This window comes from Taudactylus pleione, unplaced genomic scaffold (genome assembly GCF_031769625.1).
Source record: "Taudactylus pleione unplaced genomic scaffold, aTauple2 ptg000458l, whole genome shotgun sequence".
Lineage (NCBI taxonomy): Eukaryota > Metazoa > Chordata > Amphibia > Anura > Myobatrachidae > Taudactylus > Taudactylus pleione.
In genome coordinates this window covers 1,025,972-1,053,187 of record NW_028284860.1, presented here as the reverse complement: position 1 = coordinate 1,053,187, position 27,216 = coordinate 1,025,972, and the positions used below count along the sequence as shown (strand labels likewise).

Below are 27,216 nucleotides of genomic sequence, written 5' to 3'. Positions count from 1 at the left end.
TCACAATCTACCTCTCTTGTGCTGCTGAGCATGGTGCTTCAGGTTCATTCGGCTGTGTCTGACTCCTGGCAACAAGGGTTCAGTATGTTTGTCCCTACAGTGCCCCTCATCAGCCCCCATGCAACCTAGGGTAATTCAGCGTCATCCAGTGGGTGGTACCACCCAATTTGGGAGTTGCAGAGTTAGGTGACCGTAATAAGCTGGAGTAGCCATTAGTACTCTCGGGAAATGTAAGTGAGAAATAGGCAGTCTGTTATGTACAATGTAGGGAGTTTGGGGGGGATTTTTATTGTTGGGGATATCTGTGAATGGGGTCTGTGTAAAACTGTATACACATGGTACGATCTGTACCACCAATGACTTGAAAGATATCTTTCAAAGAGACCTTTCAGTGAAGTCATCCTGCCACATCTCTGAACAGGCAAAGTTGACAATACTGTGCAAGTTGGCCTGCATGTACGGACGAGCATAGATATCGTTATCATTCATGTGGGAATGCGCATTGTTGGTCGTTCACTGCTTAAAATGAATGGTATGAATGATATATCGTTGAACGTTATCGTTCATAGATATCGTACCGTGTGTACGCACCTTAAGGCTGCACACAATATGTTACTGCCCCCGTCTGAGTCTAAGTGATTTGCTTACCTAGAAGATGAGACGATGCAGTTCACCTTTCTCTAAAATTACAGTTTTCCTTTTAAGGTGCAACAGACATCTTTGTGAGAACAAGTCAATGTGATATCTACAATAAATTACACCTGGTACGGTTGACCTGTCCTGTACTAATGCCCGAATTCTGTCTTTCAGCCTGGATGGTGGAGAGCTCTTCAGTCGCATTCAAGACCGAGGTGACCAAGCTTTTACTGAGCGTGGTATGTCTATATTTTGCTAATAATCTGGTCTACACCTCACCCGACCATCATATACTGTCTATTCATTATAGTATTATACCTGTCAAACTATTCTTTAAAAAACATAATTGATTTGTATAATTTCTGTAGTTTAAATTAGACTATAAGATTACCACATCAGGAAGGTTTTTGTCCAACTGAGTACAAGACAATTCTTTACAGTAAATAAAGGAATTTAACTTAATGTTAATAGCCTTGCGATGTTGTCTCAGTATTATGAATTTTGATTTTCAGAGGCTTCTGACATCATGAAAAGCATTGGAGAGGCTATCCAGTATTTACACGCCATCAATATTGCCCACAGAGATGTTAAGGTATGTGCAAAAACATATGGGGTTTCTTAACATAACTATTGTAGGAACTTTCAAGATGCCACAGACGGAGGTTATTATTCTTACTTTTTTTTTTTTTTTTTAAAAAGAGAATCCTTTTCACATGAGCACTCTATTTGTCTGTATCTGTATCGGAGAGTAAGCAGTAAGGATCTGTTGATGGCTTACTTAGCTACTGGTTTGTTATACACTGTATAATCCAGAGCGGGGCCTTTCACTCACTGAGATGAGTCTTGAAATATTATAGCCTTTGGTGCAATGGGAAATTCCAATCACAAGCACTGGCAGCATGCTTCCTGGAGAGCACTCTAACTTCAGAGCATGATGGAATATGATTAGAACAAGTCCTCCTGTTTACTTCAGCTTGTTGTGGTGATCAAACTGTCAGTGCAGAAATTCAGACAGCAGTCAAGAGAATATGGACAATCTACACAGTTACACACAACGCTAAAAAACAATGCATATATCGATCTCTCTATCGATCTAACTACTCAGAGATAGATAGATAGATATAGATATATATATATATATCTCTATCTCTATCTATCTATCTCAGGCAATGCCGGAAACATTGCTGCTATCTTTAGCTATGCATTGAACTTTTTTTTTTAATTGTGGGATAGGTCATAAATAAATGTTCTTGACCTAACTCAATCATGAATAAACTCCTGACTTTCTTTTCTTTTTATTGAATTAGGTCAAAAACTTCTAACATTGATTGTTATTATATTGGTTATCGATGTTCAGAATATCATGACTTTGATTTCACACTGGGGGACTGAGGGGTGGTTCATTTACATTTTCCTGGCAGCTGCTCCTCTCTGCAGCTGCTGGGTGGGGGGGTCCAGCCATGCTGACGGATCAGCAGTGATCGGTAGCACAGCAGACACTGGGGGAGGATGCAGAGGGGCTGAGAGATTATCTTCCGACAGCCGCCCACTGTGCTTTTTTTGAGAGGTCACATCAGCAAAGATGCGACTGCGCCAGGCAAGTGGTTAAGACTAATAAACACATTGGTGTTTTTCTACAACCGTTGGAGTGCTGTGCATCTTTATAACATATTCTGTTGACTTCTCTGGCACCCTAAATTGATGTACAGTACCTGCTGAGAAGAGTGACCATCTCCTCACCTCTTATTATATATAATTATCACCACTTGGCTTTATATATACAGGTTGAGTCTCCCAAACCAAAATGCTTTGGACCAGAAGTATTTATTTTTGATATGAGATTTTTTCTTATTTTGGAACATTTGCATAACATAAATGAGATATCTTGGGATTGGAACCCAAGTTTAAACACAGAATGCATTTGTTTCATATACACATAAATGAGTATAGGATTTTTTGTTTTTAAGCGTTCAGGCGAAGTCCTTGCGCTGGTCTCCGTAGCATCCACGGATCTTGGCAACCTAACAAACAGACACTCGGACCAGAACGGACTGTAGTGATGTATGTCTGACCAGATACATTACTACCTGGCTACTGACTGTAATTAATCCCGGGTGAGATTTACCTCTGAGGAAGGCAATAGTGCTGAGGATTATTGGAGCGAATGCATCAACCGAAGGATAGTGCAGTTGCAGCCCAAGGCTGGAGAAGTTTGACAAGGTGAAGATCTGGTGGTCACGGAGCAGCCTTGAGGGCTGGAGATGCTTGGCAAGATGGTGACCTGATGGTCACTGAGCAGCATTGAGGGCTGGAGATGCTTGGCATGATGGTGACCTGATGGTGACTGAGCAGCCTTGAGGGCTGGAGGTGCTTGGCAAGATGGTCACCTGATGGTCACGGAGCAGCATTGAGGGATGGAGATCCTTGGCAAGATGGTGACCTGATGGTCACGGAGCAGCATTGAGGGCTGGAGATATCCCGAGAGGCAGAGCAGCGAAGATAACCTTGGTATATAATATAGTCCACTCAGACGCTCCACTGCAGTTAATGCCGCTGGGATGGTGCGGCAGTTGGGAGATGAGGTGTACACACACTACGGCGGTAGTTGAGGTGTTAGGCTGGAGACCCTCAGACGCAGCAATGCGCACTGTGCCGCTGGAATATGACACGGCACTTGGAAGGCTGGAAGCACTCTGCAGAGGAGATGGCTGCGATGTTATGCTGGAACCTCTGACACTGCAGTGCGGTTAATACTGCTGAGATGTTATTCAACAGAAGACTCGACAGACTCAGGACTGGAGACGCTGATAATCACAAATGAGAGATACCAACTCTATGGAACTGGAAACACGTGTAAGACGCTATCACCGGCACCCGACCAACGCATCAGCAGGAAAGAAAAAGGAGGAAGAACCAATCCAGTCCTGGCAGAAATGACGTACAGCCAAATGGGAGGATTTCATGAGTTGACAGCGTGGCGTCTCTGTCTCCCAGCAACAGGTCTAAGAAAATCGCTAGGAGCACCGTTGTCCAATAAGATGCGGCCACACATCCCACGTGGAAACTGTCAGGAGCCGGCAGCAAATCAGCGGCTACTAACTGTAGTGTTAGCCAAGACCCATTGACGCTACGAAGACCAGCGCAAGGACTTAGGTGAGTTTAGGATTTTTTTTTTTAACAGGTACACCTATGGATTACTACTGGTCAAGGGGACAGAACAGCTGGCAGCAGGTAAGTATGTGTGAGTGTGGTAAGTATGTAATAACATTTTACTTACTATGGTGTGTGTGTCTTGTGGTTTTTTTAACAATTTTTTTTTACAGTGGGAGTACGGGTGCTGGCCGCCTGCTAGCACTTGTAGTTCCACAAGTGCAAAAGGGCTGGCACCTGCACTTCCACTGTAAAAAAACAAAACAAAAACAAACCCTATATTTTCACTATCGCCCCTGCACCCACCGCTCCAGGGGTGTAGGAAAGAGCCTCGAGCCCCAATTTTTAAAACCAGGACAGGCTCAGCAGCCCAGTGCCGGTTTCTAAAATATGGAGGAACACTACACATATTTTTTTTTCCCCCGTACTTTTAGGAACCAAGACTGGCTGAGGGCCGCCCGGGGCTGGTTATGCTTTTTGGGGGGGACCCTACATCATTTAAAAAAAATAAATAAATAAAAATAACACTTTTGTGTATGTTTCTGCATGTAAACTACCTAATCACACGTATCTGTATGTTTCTGCCCAACTTGCAGCTGAGGAGGTGGTCTATTTGAAACTTCTGTTTAGCTCGAGTTTACTAGATAAATTCCCAAGTTGTATCTTTTTCATTGAAAGTACTTTTGAGTTTGACCGATGGTGAGTTTAATCATGTTTGCAATCTCACTCGAGTTTGTCAGTGGAACTAAAGAAATCTCTCCCAAACTCACCCAATTTTTTCTTTAGAAAATTTGCGAGTTGAAAAAAATGCCTAAACTCACCCGAGATTGCAATCTCGACCAAACACAACCTTAGTAAATTTACCCCTCAACTTGTACATGTATAGATGGTGTTTCTATTGTTTTTTTTGTTTTTGCCTATTTTAAACCCATTATTTTTTTGTAATACTTTATTTTATATTTTCTTACTCAAAAAGTAGTTCATATCTATGTAGTTTTGTAATCAGAAACTGGTTCAGTTAATTGCCAAAAGCAGACTTAATTTATTAAAATTTACAGAAAAATAAATCTCTGCTGTAAATGTGCTCTCCGATTTTAACTCACACACTTACAGCAACCATATGATGGCGGTGTTCCATGTTTATAAAGTGTTGGGCAGAACACAGTTGAGTGTGCAATACTGAAGTCCAGCAAGGCGGGAGGGGGAGTACTCATTGGAGTTTGAGCCATGATCATGGCACCTTTTACCTATAGCTAAACACTGTTCGACATCATGTTTTTAATATGTATTACAGTATGTGAGTGTGAAGTGTTGATTTAGACTTTCCATTTGTGGTAAGTATGATGTAGTTGGCGGGGGGTGGGTTTGGTTGGCAGCAAGATGAATCTGTGATGGTCTGACATAGGGCAGCTTGCAGCATACATGCATGCGCGCAGTCTACCTGCCATTTTGTATTTCTCAACACAGGGCATTTATTTTAAATGAAGTTAGGGAGTGAGATAAGTTGTTGTTTGTTTTAATAGCAGCAGGTTACTGCTAAATCTGGCTATATTTATTTTTTCTGGAGCTTTTAGTTCACATGTTGATGTCATTTTAATCAATCTTCAACTTTATGATACTGTGTATGTGTATATATATGTGTGTATATATATATATATATATATATATATATATATATATATATATATATATATATATAGTGTATGTGTATATTGTGCAATTCAACATACAAGAAAAAAGGGCTGCCTCAGCAATAATCTGTCCAAATTTTAACCTTTTCACGCATGTTTACATGGTAATTGCCAGTATTCCGATGGTAATAGTTATTCTTAGCTTGTTTCATATTGCAGCCAGAAAATCTTCTGTACACGTCAAAAAGACCAAACTCCGTGCTAAAGCTCACAGATTTTGGCTTTGCCAAAGAAACCACTTCACACAACTCGTTGGCCACTCCCTGTTACACACCTTACTATGTGGGTAAGTATTTCTGTTGAATATAAATTTAATTCTTTGTGAAACCTCCATTACCATGGACTATGACGTTAACATATGTTACCTTATTTATTAAGCAAATGAAGGTGTTAGGGATAATCTTTTAAGAATCAATAACAATTGATTCTGCATACTAACAACTCCTTTACTTTCTGCTAGGAATTAAGTCTTCCTTTCCATGTTAATCAATGTTTATCAACAATGGCAATTTTAGCGTTCCCGCTAGACTGCGGGCAGGGAGTCTATACACGTACCTTCGGTTAACGCGCTTTCGAAAAGGGGGCATGTTTTTGTAACATGTCCCCAATTCATCACACTTGCGGGCGTGACCAGCACTTACGGAGGTGTTGGGCTTCCCCGGTGAATTAATGCCGTGCGCATATGCATGGCCTCTGTTCACCCGGTGGTGATCAGTTGCCGCAACCTTTCCTAACTGTAGGACATTGCGGTCCGTGGGTGGGGAAGGCACAAGGCAGGCTGTTTTAACGGGGCACCGTTAAAAGTACGGGGCGCTTTGCCCCTTTAAAATTGGAGAGGGTCTGGCGCCCCGCTAAAACAGCCTAGCGGGAACACTACAATTTAGCCCCAATAATATTTCTTATTGTGGCACTAAGGGCGATGTATCAAAAGACACATGCAGGGACAGGGGTTCAGATAGTGTAAATAGTAAAGTGATTGCTTTTGCGATCATGCATTGTCGTTAAGGTCCTTATGCTGAAAAATGTAACACAATGTAGCCCATAGGTTGCAATGACTGACACCATCAAAAGACGTTCGCTATCTGGGGCCAAGCTTCAACTTGGTACATTTGATAGGTTTCAACAGGGACTGATACCTGCTGCGCTGCCTCCACATAATTTATCTGGTGCTGTAGTCATCCTGTCTTACATTCTTGGGAACCCTAATTTGTTGCTCGAATCATCTGAAAGTGACGGTTTTTGGAATATTTCCTGAAACATACTGTTAATAAATAAAGTTATAGTTGATGGTCTTAAAAATTGGTATGTGTTACTGTGTGTCGCTTTTTTTTTTTTTTGCATATTTGTAAAGTCACATTAAATATTTATGTTTGGTGAGTAAATGTAGTCTTCAGGCAGATGCTAACTGTTGGAAAAATATAATTACTACCATCCTTCTCTGCCATGTAATTGCATTTCCTTAAACATTCAGTTATATCCACAATATCCCTGCTATCTGACCTTTTTAATTTTATTTTCTCCTTCCATCTAGTGGACATTCTAAAGTAGGGGTTGGCAATAAGCTGCCCCTCAGCTGTTGTAGAACTACAAATCCCAGCATGCCCTTCTACAGTTTTGCTTTTTGGCCATGCTAAAACTTGCAAGGCATGATGGGATTGTAGGTCAACAACAGCTGGAGGGCCGCTTATTGCCCACCCCTACTCTAAAGTGGTCTCCAACCTGTAGCTTGCGAGCTACTGGTAGCTCATGGTATTAATTTTTGGTAGCTCACCTAGCTGCAGTACTGCAGAGTCAACTAGGAGGAAGTCACCACTGACATGTGCTCCCCTGTGGCATCGACGCCATGGGTGGAGCCACAGAAAGCATGTCAGGTGATTGCTGTAGAAGCTGCGGCAATCACCTGAAGTGCTTCTCTGTGGTTCCACCCATGGCGTCTACGCTACGGCGGAGCGAGTGACTCCCGCCCAACCCTGCCAGAAAATCACACAGCAGCCCTACCTATATCTTTTGCTCCTTTACTGCACATACCTCCATGGAGTTGGTAATTAACAGTGAAATGTTCCTGTGTATACATTTTATTTACAAACTACAACAATATCACTGTAATAATTAAATGCATTTTTGTTCCATGAAACTTCTGAATTTATAAAAAAAAAAAAAAAAAGAAGGTTTAATTTTTCTACAGTAGCTCACATCTCAATTAAGGTTGGCAACCACTGATTTAGACCATGTGGTGTAGTGCGAGCTGAGGCTCTAACACTTAGATAGATAGATCTAGCTATTTTTTTTTATCTATCTAAGGTATATAAACTCCTCCTCTCCAACCCCTTCCTAAATTAAATCCTGAGGTAATAGGTCAGCACTAACATAGCTAGTGTGTGTGTGTGTGTGTGTATATATGTATGTGTATGTATGTATGTATGTGTATGTGTATATATATATTTATTAGGGATGTGCAGGCTCGGATAGGTTCGAGTTTGCACGTGGAGTTCGGATTTTTCCCTCCAAAAAAACGGAACTCAGAAAGAGGCAAAACGTCATCTTACATGGACGAACATCATCATTCCTGGACAAAAGTATATATATATATTTAATATGACTTTAATGATTCCTTGACAAAAGGGCTGTATATGCCCTGAAACGTTGGAATAAACCACCTTGCATTCTAAGACCTTCAGTGCCGTCTTTACTTCTCTTCTGCATACCAATCACAAGGAAGGCACGGAGGCAACATTGTTACTTGTAATACATGAGTGCCGGAGTGTTTGGAGATATTTATATTATATTATCTCTCACAAATGTGTCCACATACATCTTCTTTGCGTGTTAAACATCCATTTTTAGTCGTTCCATGCCGTGGCGTGACTTTGTAGCGCTGAGTGTCTTTTCGTTCGACTTTACCTTCAAATGCGTCTTATACGCAAAACAATAGGATGCACAAGTACCTTCTGCTGATTAAAATGATATGCGGCATGCCTGTGTCACAGCTGCTGACACTGAAACATAGCATTTTGCATGCAGAGTTAATCGCAGTTGCACAGAGAATATAAGCATGCCACATATAATTTTAATCAGCAGAAGCTGTTTGTGCACCCTATTGACATCCCTTTGTGAATAAGATGCATTTGATGGTAAGAAGTCGCACAAAAAGATGCTAGGTGCTACCGAGTTGCACGGCGCACATGCTTTATGTTTAACACGACGTGTGTGTGTGTGTATGTGTGTGTGTACATACATGCTTACTGAAGTGCCAGAATTCATGGGATAGATGTCTAGAATCGTGTAGGTCCCCCTCCAGCCTGGCAAAGTGCAGCAACTTGATGTGGCATCACTTCCACAAGGGGATGTAATACCTCTGGAGAGATGCTGATTCATACCATCTGGATAGCTTGCCACAGCTCCCTGAAAATTGTAGGTGCAGGATTTTGAGTGTGAATGGACCTCTCCACACGTCCCATAAATGTTCGATTGGGTTCGTGTCAGGCAAACGTATTGGCCACACCATTAGTCAGAACTCTCCAGAATGCTCCTCAAACCAATTCTGAACTGACGACATAGTGCATTATCCTGCTGGAATATTTCATTGTTGTGGGGGTACATGAAGTCCAGGAAGGGCTGCAAAAGGGCATCAAGGAATGCAACGTAGCGCTTACCAGTCAACGATGTGTTCAGGCGGACCCGCAGACCCAGCCCATGCCACGTGAACACACCCCACACCATTATGGAACCACCACCAGCCTGCACAGTGCCTTGTTGACTACTGGAGTCCATGGGGTCTGCGTCATACCCGAACCCTACCATCAGCCCGAAACAAGTGGAACCATGACTCATCGGACCACACCACAAGTTGCTAGTCCTCCAGTGTCCAGTTAGCGAAGTCACAAGCCCAGGTGATGCGCTGTGTTCGGTGGTGTTGTGTTAACAGGGGCTGTCTGGTGGGTCTTCTGCTCCCATATCCCATGGAAGCTAAAGAATATTGCACTGACCTGCTAGATGAGTCTGGTACCTCCTGTAATTGGAGCCAGTATTGCTTGTTTGTTACCATGGACAATTCTGGCCAGACGAGACTGGTCATTATCATTAAGCACCCGTGGTCTGCCGCTGCTCTGTCCACGGTGGGTGGTACACCCTTTTCACCGTAGATTGAGGAATGTTGAATGTTTGCACAACCTCGGAAGTGGAAGGTTCCATTCATTCGGCACCCACTATCATGCCCCATTGGAACTCCATTAATTCACGCTGCCTTGCCATGAGCAGCCTACCTTTTGTTCAAACTGACCCACTAGATTTTCAGATTACAACTAATACAGGCCTGGGGGTGTGTGTGTGTGTGTGTGTGTGTGTATATATATATATATATATATCAGCAGAGAACCCGCACTCACAAGCCTCCAATTTCAGCAACTGCTGGGGTGCCACATCTCAGGGAAGTCCATCACACAGGAACACCCAGATATATCCAAAGTATGTTTAGAGAGCACTCACCAGACTACTTAGCATTTTTATGCAAAAGGTAAAAAGTCTTTAATCCATAGAAAATTTGTCGACGTTTCGGCTCACAACAAGCCTTTGTCAAGACATGAATCAAAATTCACCAACACTGGACAAACAGCAGCTAAAAGTGTGTGCATAATCAGAGCATCTATATACCATAGGCAATTAGCCACTAATTGGCAACATACACTAACTTCAGGAAGTATCCAGAGTACTGGTAAGAATGCAGCTGGACCCACCTTAAATTTAATGTGAGCAGTCTCATCCACTCAAACTCCGGGAACGGCTTTACGTTACCGCCGGGCTCAACCGTAAACACCATCACGAAGCATCAAACGGGCGGGCGGACGTCATCACGCACGCCCACATCATGTGGTACATTGCATCAGAGCTTGCTAGGCAACACATACCCGGAAATATCAACAATAGCAAACTACTCCGTGTAGCGCGTCCATTCTAATAGTGACGCATTGATCCCCAATCGAGCATACTCAGCCCTCTTATCAAACATAGAAATACTGTGGTTATGCACACTCTTAACAATATTATACATTATAAAAGATTTATTGACGATATCCTATTAATATAGTTGGGGGATGAAGAGTCTTTTAACGCCATGGTTTTGAGTCTGAATAGTTTATCAAGTCCTATTCGCCTTACCTCTACTGTAAGTGGTCAATCAATCAACTTCCTTGATGTAACGATTTTTAAAAGTATAACTGGATTGGAATATACTTTATTTCGGAAACCAACCAACAGAAATACCCTCCTATGGGCAAGTAGTCATCACCCGAACCCATTGAAATCTAACCTTCCAATTTCACAATTTCTACATATATTAAGAAATAACTCTGATCACTCTCTGGCGGAAAAACAAATTGTGGAATGCTGTGAGAGACTTAAAGAACGTGGTTACAGGGACTCTGTAATCAAAAATTGCCTTACCAAAGCGAATAAACGTTTTCTTGCTAAGCAGCATGTACGTAGAAAGGAGTCTGATATGGAGATACCCTTCATAATAAATACAAGGTGTGATACCAACCTGACGGTTGTTCAGAAATCCATAAGGAAGAATTGGTCCATGTTGACTACAGACCAGTCTTTTAAGAAATTAGGGAGAGCACCACCGCTACTAAGTGTTAATAGAGGTCCAAATTTGAAGGATCTTTTATTTCGTCCAAATATGCACCCGTGGGAGAAACCTGATGATAATTGGTTGACCCAGAGGAATGGATGCTATAAATGTCTGGGTTGCACCACTTGTAGATCTATGCTGACAGGGACATTTTTTTGTCACCCACATAATGGAAGAAAAATCTATCTTCGTAAACGATTGACTTGCCAGTTGGACCATGTAGTCTACTTTCTTACGTGTCCGTGTGGACTAATGTATGTGGGCAAAACGATCAGATCATTTCGGGAACGGATGAATCAGCACCGTTCATCAATTCGTTTGGCGTATGCCACTGGATCTTCAGACAAACCAGTGGCAGTACACTTCCTAAAAAATGGGCATCAGATTTCTACATTAAGGTGCATGATAATTGACTGGATTCCCCCACCAGTGAGGGGTGGTGATCGTGGGTTGACCCTTCTGAAGAGTGAGGCTAAGTGGATACACTTTTTGGATACTACAGCCCCAAAAGGACTTAATGAACTTAATTCTTTATCTTTGTTCATCTAAATTTAATATACCTATAAAGGCTCCCATGGTGTGTAGACTCGGCACAAAAAAAGCGAGGAAGATTTATACTTGATGAATAAGTTTATGAGATGGTGATACCAACCTGTATTCTAATTGAATCCAATGTGTATTGTGTTCTATTGTTAATATTAGTGTTGTTTGTCTAGTGTATAATATTGTTAAGAGTGTGCATAACCACAGTATTTCTATGTTTGATAAGAGGGCTGAGTATGCTCGATTGGGGATCAATGCGTCACTATTAGAATGGACGCGCTACACGGAGTAGTTTGCTATTGTTGATACTTCCGGGTATGTGTTGCCTAGCAAGCTCTGATGCAATGTACCACGTGATGTGGGCGTGCGTGATGACGTCCGCCCGCCCGCCCGCTTGATGCTTCGTGATGGTCTTTACTGTTGAGCCCGGCGGTAACGTAAAGCCGTTCCCGGAGTTTGAGTGGATGAGACTGCTCACATTAAATTTAAGGTGGGTCCAGCTGCATTCTTACCAGTACTCTGGATACTTCCTGAAGTTAGTGTATGTTGCCAATTAGTGGCTAATTGCCTATGGTATATAGATGCTCTGATTATGCACACACTTTTAGCTGCTGTTTGTCCAGTGTTGGTGAATTTTGATTCATGTCTTGACAAAGGCTTGTTGTGAGCCGAAACGTCGACAAATTTTCTATGGATTAAAGACTTTTTACCTTTTGCATAGAAATGCTAAGTAGTCTGGTGAGTGCTTTCTAAACATACTTTGGATATATATATATATATATATATATATATATATATATATATATATATATTACACACACACAAGTTGAGTATCCCAAATGCTCGGGACCAGGAGCATTTTGGATTACTCCGGTTTTTGGAATACCTGGGGGGGGGAGGCCAGGGGCCGGTCGGGCCCGGAAGGTGGTCCGGCGGGTTTCGTGAGGGGTCCGGTGACTGAGGCGGAAGGGGTCCGGAGGGTGATGCGGGGGGTGGCCTGGCGTGTGGACCACGCTCAGGCCGCTAGTCATTGGCCGCTGATACTAGTGACGTCACGTCACATATGCACCGAAATATTCCGGTTTTTGGAATATTACGGTTTTTGGAATAACTGATATGGGAGACTCAATCTGTGTGTGTGTGTGTGTGTGTGTGTGTGTGTGTGTGTGTGTGTGATATATATATATATATATATATATATATATATATAACAAACAATTTTTTTTTTATACACACAGTACCAGTTGGACAAAGTTTGGACACCTTCTCATTCAATGGTTTTTGTTTAAATTCTTTTCAACATAGTAGATCAATACTGAAGACATCAAAACTATGAAAGAACACATATGGAATTATGGAGAAAGTGTTCAACACATCAAAATATGTTTTGTATTTTAATCACCCGATTTAAAAACCCAATTGAGCTTGTTGGGATGAGTTGGACTGCAGAGTGAAGGAAAAGCAGCCAACAACTGCTCAGCACCTCTGGGAACAACTTCAAAACTGTTGGAAAACCATTCCAGGAGACTACCTCATGAAGCTGATTGAGAGAATACCAAGAGTGTGCAAAGCTGTCATCAAAGCAAAAGGGGGCTACTTTGAGGAATCTAAAATATAAAACATATTTTGATGTGTTTAACACTTTTGTTTTGTTTACAACAAAATTCCATATGTGTTCTTTCATAGTTTTGATGTCTTCAGTATTAATCCACTATGTTGAAAATTATTTAAATAAACAAAAACCATTGAATGAGAAGGTGTGTCCAAACTTTTGACTAGTACTGTACATACATACATACATACATTGTGCAAAATTAGTATTGAACACATCAACATTTTTCTCAGTAAATATATGCTGAAATCTATCAGTAATTAGAAGGCAATCCTGCCCCTTGTCAGTGCAAAGTAATATAAGCTGGTTCAGTCCTAACTGATGGCCTATAAAAAGGTGTTTCATTACCAAGGTGTCGCACAAGAAACATCTCATGGTGGGTAAAAGCAAAGGGCTCAAGACCTTCGCAACCTTGTTGTTGTAAAACATACTGATGATATTTGGTTACAGAAGGATTTCTAAACTTCTGAATGTTCCATAAACTGGCCACGACCAGGTGCTCCTCTCAATATTCCTGACAGAGGAGTGAAAATAATTATCAGAAGAGTTGTCCTAGAGCCAAGGACCACTTGTGGAGAGCTTCAGAAAGACCTGTAATTAGCAGGTACAATTAATTCAAAGAAAACAATAAGTAATGCACTCAAATGCCATGGCCTGTATGCACCCTCACTATGCAAGACTCCATTGCTGTAGAAAAAGTGTGTTGAAGCTTGTTTAAAGTTTGCTGCACAACATTTGGCAAAGCCTGTGAAATACTGGGAGAATATAGGGCCTGATTCAGACCCACTCGCGAGCGGCTGTCCGCTCGCAAGTGGGTCGATGTTCTGGACTGAGCATGCGCACGACGGAGGGAGCTCCGTCGTGCGCATGCGCCAGACGCGACGAGCGAAGGAAAGTCCTTCGCTCGTTGTGTCTGATCAAAGGGGGCGTGCTGTCGATGTTGATTGACAGCACGCCCCCTTTGGTAGGCGTGCCTCCCTGACGGGGGCGTTCCCACGGGAATGCCTCCCGTCAGAAGCCGGCCCACTGACATCACTAGTGATGTCAGTGGGAGTGTTTTTGGCTCTGATAGAGCCAAAATCACTCCGGAGCTTGCGGTTGAAAACCTCAACCGCAGGCTCCGGCTCGCAGTTTCGATGGTTGCGATGGTCACGACCATCGCGGCCACCAAACTGCACGCTCGTATAGCCTGTGGGTGGTGACCCACAGCTATACGAGCGTCCAGGAGGACGCTCCATTTTCATGGAGGCCGGCCCTCATTCAGAGCGTGCGCTCTGCTCAGAGCGTACGGCTCTGAATGAGGGCCATAGTCTGGTCAGATGAGACCAAAATGTAACTCTTGAATGCCATAATACACACCATGTTTGCAGGAGAAATGGCAGTACACATCACCCCAAAAACACCATACCAACAGTGACGATTGGAGGTGGAAACATCATGGTGTGGGGCTGTTTTTCAGCATATGGTACTGGCATTCTTTGAAAGAATGATGAATGGAAAAATGAACCAAGACATTCTTTTTTAAAATCTGCCATCTACCAGGATGCTGAAGATGAAACAAGGGTGGACATTTGAGCAAGACAATGATCCCAAACACACAGCCAAGGAAACTCTCAATTGGTTTCAGAGAAAAGAAAATAAAGCTGCTAGAATGGCCCAGCCAATCACCTGGCTTGAATTCAATTGAAAATCTATGGAAAGAACTAAAGATCAGAGTTCATAGAAGAGGCACACGGAACCTTCAAGATTTGAAGATTGTGTGCAAGAATGGGCCAAAATCTCACCTGAGCAATGCATGCAACTAGATTCTCCATACAGGAGGCGTCTTGAAGCTGTTATTACCAACAAAGGCTTCTGTATGAAGTATTAAATAAATTTCAGTAAGCGTGTTCAATACTTTTTCCCTGTCATTTCACATGATTATACATAAACTTCATTTATGAACATCTATGGTTTGATTTGTTTGCATGTGTGGATTGCAGTTGGCAGTTCGGCCGCAGTTGCCTCTTTTGGAGGAGTTTAAAGATCAACGAGGGGACTATGAATAGCGCAGCTCTGCAGAAAAACTTACTCTCTGTGTAATATAGATGCCGGCCATTACAGATTATTTCGGCCAGGAGCAGGAAGTGTAATCCGTACCAGCCCACCCTGCCTATTTCAGAGGGCAGGTGGCTGTATCTACTGCAATGGTCTCTCACCCAATTAAGAGGGTCAGAGTTGGAGTGGATATATCCAGATCCTACCCTGAACCGGTAGGTTAATGCACTTTGGTATGGCTGATTATCGAACAGCATGGAGGAGTTACAGCACATGGTACAGTCCAGAACCTGAAAAGAGAATCTACTGATGACTGCTGTGAAGCTCCTCTTTTCACACTCCTCTCAGGGACTCAATATGGCTGGAAGTCTGGGATAAGTATCTAGCAAGTCTTAAATTTTTTTTTTTTTTTCTATTCAGATATTACCCAGTGGGGACACGCATGCTTGCTGCGCTGCCTGCCAGGGTGCCTGTTATCAGTGTTTAGTTATGGAGGTCCTTGCTGGCCCTGTGGAGGAACCAGTTTGGGCTAGGTCTTTCACTCTTTCCATATCTTCTGTAATGCGAGAGTTGTCAAATTGTATAAAGTCAGACTAACAAAATTGCTGATGCACAATTGGGTTCATCAAAGTTGAACCAGAGTGGTACAGACCGTCTTTTATTTGGGGGTCTGGGATCTTGGGATCCGCGGTGATGCCAGCTTGGACTAGGGCAATGGAATGGACTCTTAGGATTGGAATGGATGTTTGTTAAATAAATTGTTGTTTTCAGCTGAGCCCAAGATACGTGAGCGGCAGTTTATGGAGTATTTGTCTAGGTTTTCTGATGTTTCCTTGGAAGAGGAAAACAGCAGGTTGATTCTGAATTTGAGAAAACTGTATCCTTAATGGAAGGAGGATAAAGTGTTCCAAGAGTAAATGCCCTGGTTAATGCAGTGCATCAGATTCTAAACCTTGGAGATATTGAAAATCAGGAGACCCTCTCTGATTTTTTTTTTTTTTTAAGAAGTCTTAGAAAAGATCTCTCTATCCCTTCAATTGTCAGAATTAGTAGCTGAAACTTGGCTAAATCTTGGTGAGAAGTTTTAGATTCCATGTAGGTTTCTTTCTATGTATACTATTCCAGATGATGAAATCTCTTACTGGGAACATTCACCAAGTTCATGTAGCTTGCTCTTTTCTAAGGTCACAGCCCTCCCTATTCCGGATCGGGCATTTTCTTTAAAGAATGCTTGAAGTTTTTGGCATGTATAGGCATCAAGGATGCTTCTCTTTACATGCCAATTTGGGAAAGCCATCAATGGCCCTCATTCAGAGCCGCTCGTTAGCGGTAGTACGCTCGTTCCGAGCGATGTTCGCACATCTGCGCATGCGTACGGTTTTTAGTACGCATGCGCGAACCAGTCAGTGCGTCCGAAAATCGTTTGTACGCTATATAGCGAGTGCCTGCTATTTTGAGTGACAGAATGAGGCGTATGTGGGTGGTAACAGGGGAAGGTGCTTGAAAACGGGGGAGTGGAATTCGAACGTAGGCGTGCTTAAAGGTCAAAACGGGCGTTTTAAGGGTGTGCATAATTAATCCAGCAGCGTCATTGACCACGTCACTTGGTTTTTTTAAACTCAGAACTGCTCGCAAAATAGCGGTTGAAAAAACGAACCACAAGAATAGCGAGCAGTTCATAATCTGTACGATGTACTCGATTAATCTAATAAATAGCGGACATGACGTATGGTGCGAGCGGCCAGGGGGCGTTTTTATCAAATAAACGAGCGTATGTTTTGCTCGCTCGTTCAGACTTAGAGGTGTGAACAGACTGCAATGTGTGAACGGATCATTTGAATAGCTACCCCTTGTTTTTGAACGAACGAACGACCGCAATTAGCGAACGGCTCTGAATGAGGGCCAATGTCTTTTAAGATTTGAGGTAGGAGGAAGTCCTTTCCAATTTCGGGCTTTTCCATTTCGTTTAGCCACAGCACCTCTAAATTTAACAAATGTTAAGATAGTCTCCTATGATCTATGGGAATAAAGATTGTTTCCTCTTTAGACAATTTACTTTTCAAGACTCAAAGATTTCTCTTCAGTCAAATCTGCAAAGGGGCAGTGGACGTCCTACCGTCCCATGGCTGGGTTATCAATTATCAAACTCCAAGATGATATCCAGTCTGCATGAGGTTTTTAGACCTCATGTTCAATACCCAGCTAATCAGGGTCTTCTTGCCAACAGAAAAGATCAGAGACATTCAAAATTATTAAAACCTCTGAAGGTCAGAAGGCCATTGATTTTTTTTTTTTTTTTTGTATGAAACTTTTAGGGAAGATGGTGTTCCCATTCGAAGCAGTCCAGTATGCAAAACTGTATTCCAGGATGTTGCAATTTAACCATCTGCTTTCAATTCATTTATTATCATGTCACCAGAGACGAGCCAGTCTTTTAGATTGTGAATCCAGTCAGAAATATTGAACAAGAATAGGAGCTTCCTCATTCAGGATTGGTTGGTTATCACGATGTCCGTTTCCTAGGATGGGAGGGCGGTCATTCTGAACCATCATTTTCAGGGATTCTGGTCCAGAAAGCAAACAAGGCTTCCAATCAATGTGCTGGAACTAAGAGTGGTTCTAAATGCAATGAAGAAAGCACAGTCTCTTATTCAGGGAAAGCCTGTAAGGATCCCGTCATACAACTCTACAGCAGACCAGAAATTGCCTGGCGATGAGAGAATAGTTTCAGATCCTATCTTCGGCAGAGATTCCTGTTCCAGTAATATATGCAGTCTTTATTTCAGGAATAGAGATTTGGAAGGCAGACTTCTGAGTTGCCAATCTATTCTTCAAGTTGAATGGTCTCTGCATCGGTAAGTCTTCAACAATCTAATAACCAGATGGGATCAGCCAGAAATAGGCCTTATGGCTACTTGGCTCAACACAAGGTGGCCAAGTTTTAATGCAGTGTCGGAATCCATGAGGATCATTCCATGGTATCGTGACATAGCAAACAACTAGCAATTCCTGTAAACATTTTTTTAGATCATGACCTGTCTTATTATTTTCTCAGTAAATAAAATAAATTTTACATAAATTCCTTTTGCCGTCTTCCTCTTAAACAGAATCTGTTGTCTCAGGGGTTGATTGTTTGTCAGGACATCCATTGGTTAAATTGATGGCATGATTCTTGTAACCAAGATCTTAAAGAAGAAGGGTATCTCAGATTCAGTAGTTCTTACTATGATCAGGGCAAGAAAGGAGGAATCTTCACACAACCATTATACAGTCTGAAAGGAAACTTGTTTACCAAGTTTCCTTTCTTCAGGCAGGCCTCGTGTTAGGTCTCTGGTTAGGTTCGCTTAAGGTGCAACACGTGTTTGTGTGTATATATATATATATATATATATATATATATATATATATATATATAATGTGTGTGTGTATATATATGTATATATATATATATATATTATATAAATAATTATATTATATTTAAATAGAAGATTACTTCTGGAAATAGAGACAAAGACCTTCATACGTGGTGTATTACACATACATCCCATAGATTCTTGGTACCTTAATCCTGTGTTGTCAGCACTTCACTTTACCTCCCTTTGAACCTTTGCAGGAGGTAGTCCTGAAGTGAGTGACTTGAAAGTTATCTTTTATTTTGACTATTTCATTAGCTAGGAGAGTGTCTGTAGACCTGCAGTTCTGATAATTCAGTGTTACATGCACTACATTCCTTTCAACCTGAAGTTGTGTCCACATTTCATCTTAATTAAGATATAGTAGTACCCACTGTTAGCTAACAGATCTGAGTCAGTTGTCTCTATTGGGTGTGGTTAGAGTGCAATAATTTATCTGGAAAGGACAGCTTGTATAAGGAAGACTGATAGTTTACTTAATCTTTATAACGAAGTAAAGAGTGTACAAGCAGACTACAGCCAGATGGACTAAAGCCACTATTCTGCGGGCATATGATGGGGCTGTATGACCTATCTCAGCTCATTCCACTCACTCTGTTGGAACTTCGTTGGTGGCGCGGGATGGAGCTTCCACAGAACAGTTATGTAGAGCAGCTACATGGTCCCCAGTTCATAAATTCACCAAAATTTAGATTTCATGTGTTTACATACAGAAAGGTTTAGCCAAGGCTTAACATAACTTCCCCTAGGGGCAGCTTGTGTACATCCTCATGGTCTAGAGTGTTCCCCAGTTGGAGGAAGTAGTAAATAAAATTTTTGGTACATACCGTAGAATCTTTTTATTCAAGCCCATCTGTGGGACACTAAAACCCCTCCCGTATTGGATTGCGTGTGTTTATATATATATATATTAGGGATGTGCAGGCTCGGTTCTACTCGGTTCCGTTCGGTTCTTTTTACCGGATCTTATTGGGTTTCAGCTGTCACGAGTTTTGGATAGCCAATAAGATTCGGTAAAAAGAACCGAACGGAACCGAGTAGAACCGAGCCTGCACATCCCTAATATATATATATATATATATATATATATATATATATATATATCCACCCTTACTAAACCCCATGATCTAGAGTGTCCCCCAGATAGACTTGGAGAAAGATACATTTAATGGTAACTACCCATAAACTTATTCTTCTTTTTACTTCAGAATCGTCAGACTAATTCTCTGTTTTCTTCTAGCTCCTGAGGTTCTAGGCCCAGAAAAATATGACAAGTCATGTGATATGTGGTCACTTGGTGTCATAATGTATATTTTGTGAGTATATAAAGTGTTACCAACACTATCTCCGTATGTGTTTTATAGCATGTTTTGGGCTATTTATTACTTGACTATTTGCAAATGTCGGTCATTTTAAAACCAATATATATGCAGCAACACTGGAGTCAAAGATCTGGTTAGCTCGCTGCTTCAACATGGCAAGTAGTGTTTTGAAGTGCCATGGTGGTTCTTTTCACCCAACAAGGAGTTGTTTTCTTCCCAAATGCGAGCAAACCAGACAGAGTTCCCTGTAGTCAATTCACTTTCCCCATCTGAAAAGATGGGATGCTCTGGAAGATTAAGTGTGTGTGTATGAGCGCTAATCTATCTTACCAGCCATTACCCTTCTTCATACTGGAGTTTTATTTAATACTGTGGTATACAACGATCGGCCAAATTATTATGACACCAGGCTATTTTATATAAATGGGCTATTTTGTAGATAATGCTGACGTATGATGTCTGAATCTGTATAAGAACGCAAAGGTATGCAGAGACTAATGAGGCGTAATAAAGGGGAAACAATGCGATCTAACTGACTTTGAACGTGGAATGATAATTGGTGCTTGCAGCAGCGGTGTGAGCATTAGCAATGCAACTGTACTGGTGAATCTTTCGAGGATGGCAGTTGTTAAAGTGTACACAGATGGACCAGCAGACACAAAACTGGGTCTGAGCGCAAATCCTGTAGTCGTAAATGGCTACTGGATGCTCGAGCGGAACAGAGAATGGGCAGATTTGTTCAGTCCCGCAGACGGACAACAGTGCATCCGATTATGGATAATCTGACTTTGTGACCAATTCAGATGGCCTCTCCTCAAACAATGCGCCACACATTACATTGTATGGGTGACAGAAGTAGAAGGCCTGTCCATATACATCATTGCACTCTTCTGCAAACAGGGTGAAATTCCTCCATTTTGCTCAGTAACACAGGAATTGGACAGTAAAATGACTGGAAACAGGTCTTGAGGTCTGACGAATCATGTTTTCCATTACACCATGCAGATGTTAGGGTGAGGATATGGAGACAACAGCACAAAAGCATGGATCCTTCTTGCATCGTCACGACTCTTCAGTCTGGCGGAGGCAATGTTATGAATATGCATTTGGACTAATATTACCCATGAAGAATACAGACAGTTAATAAAACTTGAATTCTTCTAGGCATGGATTCTACTAAGTGCAAAATGTGACCCAACAAAGTACTATCCCGTGGTCATAATAATTTGTTTTGTGGCGTTTCTCTCTTTTTTTTTTAATTTTTTTAATTTTTATTTTTTTGGTCTTCACCAGTTCCTGAATTCAGTTACATGAAACAGTCAATACAAAATTATTATGATTGATCTGTTAATGTAAAATTCCCTAAATATTTAATGCATATTTTAACCAAACAATCATTTTTTAAACTACTTTATTGTATTTCATGTTGTTTGTGAGACTAGTTAAGCTATTTCAATGGTCTAACAAGGGAAAGTCTATTAGAATTGCAAAACACAGGGAAAAGCATGCAAAACATTTTTTAAAAAGGAAAAAAAGTACATTATTCTTTTTAAGTCATTTAATGCAACCTATTACCCCACAAAGTTTCTATTAGTTCCCCCGATAAGGGTGTCAATTAATTGAATATGTTTATATTCTTTTAAACCCGGGAGTCTCTCTTATGCTTTAGTTGATTAAATATGACCTGGTTCTGAATGCAACTGACATGCAAGCCACTGTTAGGTGACTCTGGGTCTCACTGCTGACCAGAAGGTGAAGGTAAGACAGATCTTCCATGCCTCTTCCTAGGCTTCCCTTATCTCAAGGATATTGTCATTGTGACAGCAAAGGACCTCCCTGTAACGAAGCAAAAGTTTTAGTATTCTATGTACAGCCATTGGGTTGTCATTAAACAAAAATAACTGCCCCCAGCAACATAACCAGATACTGAGGCTGTCATTGACAGCTGAATTCCTGGTATGTGATTGTGTACTGTACCAATCTCCTTTCATGTTGTGCTTATGTTTATAAACCACTGTTCGGCTCAGTATATACAAAAAGACAGACCTACTAGGTGGGAACAGGTTATTTGAATAATAATATATATTTTTTTAAAACTTGTCATCACTCTCTTATTTTACAGACTCTGTGGATATCCACCATTTTACTCCAACCATGGGCTGGCTATATCCCCTGGAATGAAGAAAAGGATCCGAATGGGCCAGTATGAGTTCCCTAATCCTGAGTGGTCTGAAGTATCCGATGAAGGTGAGAATATTGTTTTTAATGATCTGGTGTACGATAGCTTTATGCAGCTGCAAAGAATGAAGGAGTCTGTACTAAACCTTTGAAGAGATATAAAGCACTAACCTATCAGCTCCTAACTGTCATTTTTCAGGAGCTGATTGGTTGGTACTTTATTTTTGCCCCCTTTATCGCTCTCCACAACTTGATACATAGACCCCTAAGTCTGTGGCTACAGCAATCCAAGTGGAGGAGATGACTTCATAGCTTGCGGTACTGCTTTATAGGCCATCATGTGGGATGTATCTAGACTTCAAACTAAAATAATTTCTTACCAGAATAGAACACCTTTTTAGTACTTGCTTTAGTTTGTCTCTCCATGTAAATTTAACATATTCGTTTTCTTCATTTAGTCAAACAACTGATTAGAAATCTCTTGAAAACCGATCCAACTCAGAGGATGACCATCACAGAATTCATGAACCACCCTTGGATAATGGTATGTATGGACAATGTATAGTAATGGGACAGATGTTGGTTCCATCAATTACAGAAACTTTAGTGCATGCAGCCATAGCTCCTTTTATTTGATAGGGTCACCAATATCCCCCATTGCTTACACTGGCTTTTTTGTGAACAACTTTAAAGCTAACATGTTAAGTTGGCAAGTAAAACAGTAAAGCAACCAAAATGTTAAATAAATACATTTTATGGAATCATTATTATAAAAGTAAATGCTTCCTTGAAAGGAAACTGATGTGAAGTTAGTTAAGCTTTATACCATTTGTTTTGCCCTCCAGTGGGAGCTCTGCCTGTAAATTGAGGCTTGATCTTCACCTCCGCTGTTGTGGAATCAGTGCAGAATGCCTCCTCCCTATTAATACTTGCAGCTATTAGGGGAAAAATTTTATGAAATGGACAAGTCATTTGACACCTGTGCCACAAGCCTCAGTAATTAATCTGTGCCCTGATTCCACCATATCAGGTGGCAGCAGAAGTAGCTGTTTGATCAGTTCCTTTGCTAGAAATGACAGCTGGCTTCCTCTCACCTGCTCTCCAGCAGCTTCACCTGCCTCTGTGACACTACACTATGGTGGGCAGTAACAAAATCTTGGAACCCTATCGTTAATCAGCTGTCCTAATAGTTTGAGGGAAAGGGTAAAGTTGGCATCAGTGTGTGTATGAAAAATCCTAGACATTGGTTTTATACATTTTTTTTTTTTAATTCTACTTCCATCTGCCATAACATTAAAACCACTGAGAGGTGAAGTGAATAACATTGATAATCTCGTTACAGTGGCACCTGTCAAGGGGTGGGTATATTAGGCAGCAAGTGAACAGTCAGTTCTTGAAGTTGATGTGTTGGAAGCAAGAAAAATAGGAAAACGTAAGGTTCCGAGCAACTTTGACAAGGGCCAAATTGTGATGGCTAGATAACTGGGTCTGAGCATCTCCAAACAGCAGGTCTGAATCCGATTGAACACGTGTGGGATGTACTGGAAAAACAAGTCTGAGCCATGGAGGCCCTACCTCGCAACTTATAGGACTAGGATCTGCTCCTAATGTCTTGGTGCCAGATAACAAAGGACAGCTTCAGAGGTCTTTTGGGTGTCCATGCTTCAACGAGTCAGAGCTGTTATGGCGGCATGAGGGGGACCTGTGCAATATTAGGCAATTTGTTTTAATGTTATGGCTGATCAGTGTATTTCCTTGATCACCTCTAGCAGTGCATGTTCTCTAGATCTTCTGTCTAGTGCGCAAAGGTATTCCTTATATCTTTCTTATTCTAACATCATTGCTTGCTACTCCTTTTCCTTTTGTGAGGAAAACGTGCACTGTTGGGGATTACTTATCAAATAGAATTTCTTTGGTAGATTTGTGTCGTCCTATAGAAATTTCACAATCTATATTCCCTTTTGAATAAACCAGTTTTAGAAAACCCTTTTGCAGGAAGCAGTTTATTTTTTTGCATTTTTTTCTTGTTTAGAGTAGATAAAAATAAAATAAATTACAAATCACCTTGCATACAGTAGCTTTTGTTTATAAGATTTGAATACCATAAAACTACTGCATGTACTTATGATCAATCGTTTTATTTATTTACATAACAACCCTTCCTGAGTTCTCCTCCCTCCTCTCTCCCAACAGCAGTCCATGCAGATACCACCAACTCCGCTGCACACCAGCCGGGTCTTAAAGGAAGAGAAAGATTTGTGGGAAGATGTCAAGGTGACTGTTTGTTTCATACAGTATATGCACCTTATTTTCATACTATTCATTTTGTCATGTTCTATCCAGATTTTCCTTTTTTTTTTTTTTTTTTTTATCTTTTTGTGACAACTTTTTCCAACTGGGTTTTGACGATGAAAAAGACTCATTCATTTTTATTTTGCCTCTTCCCCTCTTATCTATGTTTTGAAGCTCTGTGATTCATGGGCCCATTATAACTAACGTGCCCTCTGTAGTATGTTTTTGTTTTCTTCTTTTTCTGCTATTAAAAGCATTTTCCCCCCGTATTGCAGGAGGAGATGACCAGTGCCCTGGCCACCATGAGAGTTGACTATGAGCAGATAAAGATCAAGAAAATTGAAGACGCCTCCAACCCACTTCTGCAGAAGAGGCGAAAGAAGATAACCCCTCATGTGCCCAATCATTGAGCTAACAATTCTTACTATTCTCTAGAACTGTTGGTGCCAACCACACCAGCTCAGTGTTAGCTGTAAATGTGGTTTATTAGTGCCACGGTAATAATAGATGAAAAAGGCTGTCGGTCTGTAGGATTGATGCCTGGTATGGAAATCCTTGTGTTTTCCTGCTTACTACTCCATTTTTAGCCTGGAAGTTTTTATAATTTGTGTTCTTTCTTTTTTTTTTTTTTTAGAGAATATTCACAGTATATTTTATATATATATATATATAAATTTAAGGTATTTTAAAATGACTCAAGTCATGGAGAACTTTTGCTCGGGAAACAAACAGTGGAGTCTCCCGGCCTTAAAAATAAGGGAGAGGTAAGTTGTACTCCCATATGAAGAGGGGAAACTTATGATTTTTTTTTCTTTTTAGAGAGCAGTGGTAGTGGAACGGTGTAGCTCTGCAGAGTATTACCTTCAGGTGTATGTCCTTTGCAAAGCTGTGCAGAGCTGGTTTGACCACTTTGCGTATTAAGCATCTTGTTACATGGCACATATACTGAGGGTGCCAAACTTCACTCTCTATAACTCTGATTAAAGACTATATTTCTATTTTTCGTCACATGGCTTTAAAAAAAGTACCACCCTATAGTTGTGTTAAATTTGTGTAAATATAGCAATTTTTTTATTTTAAAAAATTCACAGTGTGTCTTGCTTAAATAGCAAAATTGTATTACTGTTAATACCTCTGTATAAACTTTTATTTCTTTTGGGTATGTTTTCTTCGTGTTTAGTGCCTGCGTATGCATCAAGTTGCCTTATATGCAACCAAATATAGATCTTAAATGGTCTCTCTTTTTTTTTGTTTTTTGCCGTGTATGTATATTGTATTGTGTCTGTGAAGTGGGACAGCAAATCATAGCTCCTCTAGTGTTTAAGGGCTGTCAGGCCTATAGATATCTGTCTGAAAATCTTCACATTTGATCTCATACAACTTATTTGGCAACCAAAGCAAAGGTACCCAGTTCCTTACTGCCAAATATGTGATGTTAATGCTGCTGATGTTTTTCCTAGCTACATTTTCCATATCTGATAAAAACGTGTTGATAAATTATCGGAGATGGATATAGTTTAGGAGATCTGAATCCAGTATGAGTTTTCGTGGAGCCTCTCTCCTCCTCACAAACTCTGCCCAATGAGCATTCTACATGAATCTATTGCAATTCCAGAATGCTATAGGCACTGGTCTCTTGTCATTATTGTGATGATGATGAAATATCCTGTGGTTTGCAGAAAGTGAAGGTATTATTTTTGTACAGTTGCCCCATTCAGTGTGGAAATGCTGTCACTGTGTAATCTGATAACTTGTACTTTAGGGGCAGATTTGGGGAATGAAGCCTAGGGACATATGAGGGTATGCTGGGATATTTTTGTAAGTCCAGCTTCTCTGGAGTTTTCTGCAAATCACTGTTTTCATTCTCTGCTCTGTGAGCTCATGTATGTTCTTTTCTCCTGAAAGCAATATTCCTTCCTTCTGGAATTCTTGTAAAATTATAATTTTGTATGATCAAATTGTTTTACTAAACAGTTTTAATATTTGGAAAATCTGCCTATCACTCATTTGTTTAAGTACACATTTTACCATGTGCGATGTCTCATGAGCTTTTATGTGAATGACTGGGTATATTTGTCACCTTGCGTATGAGTGCAATTAAGCAACATACACGACTCTTTCATTAAAGTAATGTACATAAAATGCACACGCTTTCCAGTCAGGTCATTTGTAATGAGTTTTTATTTATAACAGCCAAATTTAGAAAATGAACAAATCAACTATCCCCAAGTGAGAAAGATCGAAACTACAGGTTAGAGGGTCATCTCATACACATGAAGTAATAGCAGTACAGCATAATAACCCAGTGTGCTGCACAGGACTGTAGTAGCTATTGAGAAATCATTTAATAAATGTGCACGCTGTTGAGCCTGATGTACCTTTTGATATGTGCAATGGAGTGTTTTACCCTGCAGTTGTTAAGAATAATTCTGTCCTTTTAGAAAGCAGCAATAATAATGCAGCACTGTACATTAAATCAGAAAGAATTTGTTCCTTTCAAAATACGCTAGTCATTTTAAAGTTGAGGGGTAATAAAAATGGTAGCCAAGACTACAGTTGGCCAGGGGTGGAGGAAGTGGGGCAGTGAATAACATATATATACACAGTTGAAGCCGTTTTTGTGCCACACCTGTGTGCGGTCAAATTGGACATTTATCCTAATGCTAATGGTAGGATTGTCTTGTATGGGCAATAGAAGTCTAGTAGACTTCCT

General features: G+C 40.9%; 1 protein-coding gene across 1 annotated transcript in view; it reads left to right on the top strand.

Moving 5' to 3' along the window:
- The window catches only part of MAPKAPK2 (MAPK activated protein kinase 2), a 67,178-nt gene extending 40,684 nt beyond the window's left edge, over window positions 1–26,494 (top strand). The window contains exons 3-10 of the mRNA XM_088448553.1: window positions 811–875; window positions 1,149–1,228; window positions 5,637–5,763; window positions 19,952–20,027; window positions 22,156–22,280; window positions 22,670–22,755; window positions 24,405–24,485; window positions 24,779–26,494. Coding sequence (XP_088304679.1) covers window positions 811–875; window positions 1,149–1,228; window positions 5,637–5,763; window positions 19,952–20,027; window positions 22,156–22,280; window positions 22,670–22,755; window positions 24,405–24,485; window positions 24,779–24,913 — 775 coding nt within the window. The 3' untranslated portion in view covers window positions 24,914–26,494. The remainder of the gene's footprint in view (window positions 1–810; window positions 876–1,148; window positions 1,229–5,636; window positions 5,764–19,951; window positions 20,028–22,155; window positions 22,281–22,669; window positions 22,756–24,404; window positions 24,486–24,778) is intronic.
- Window positions 26,495–27,216: the final 722 nt, after the last annotated feature.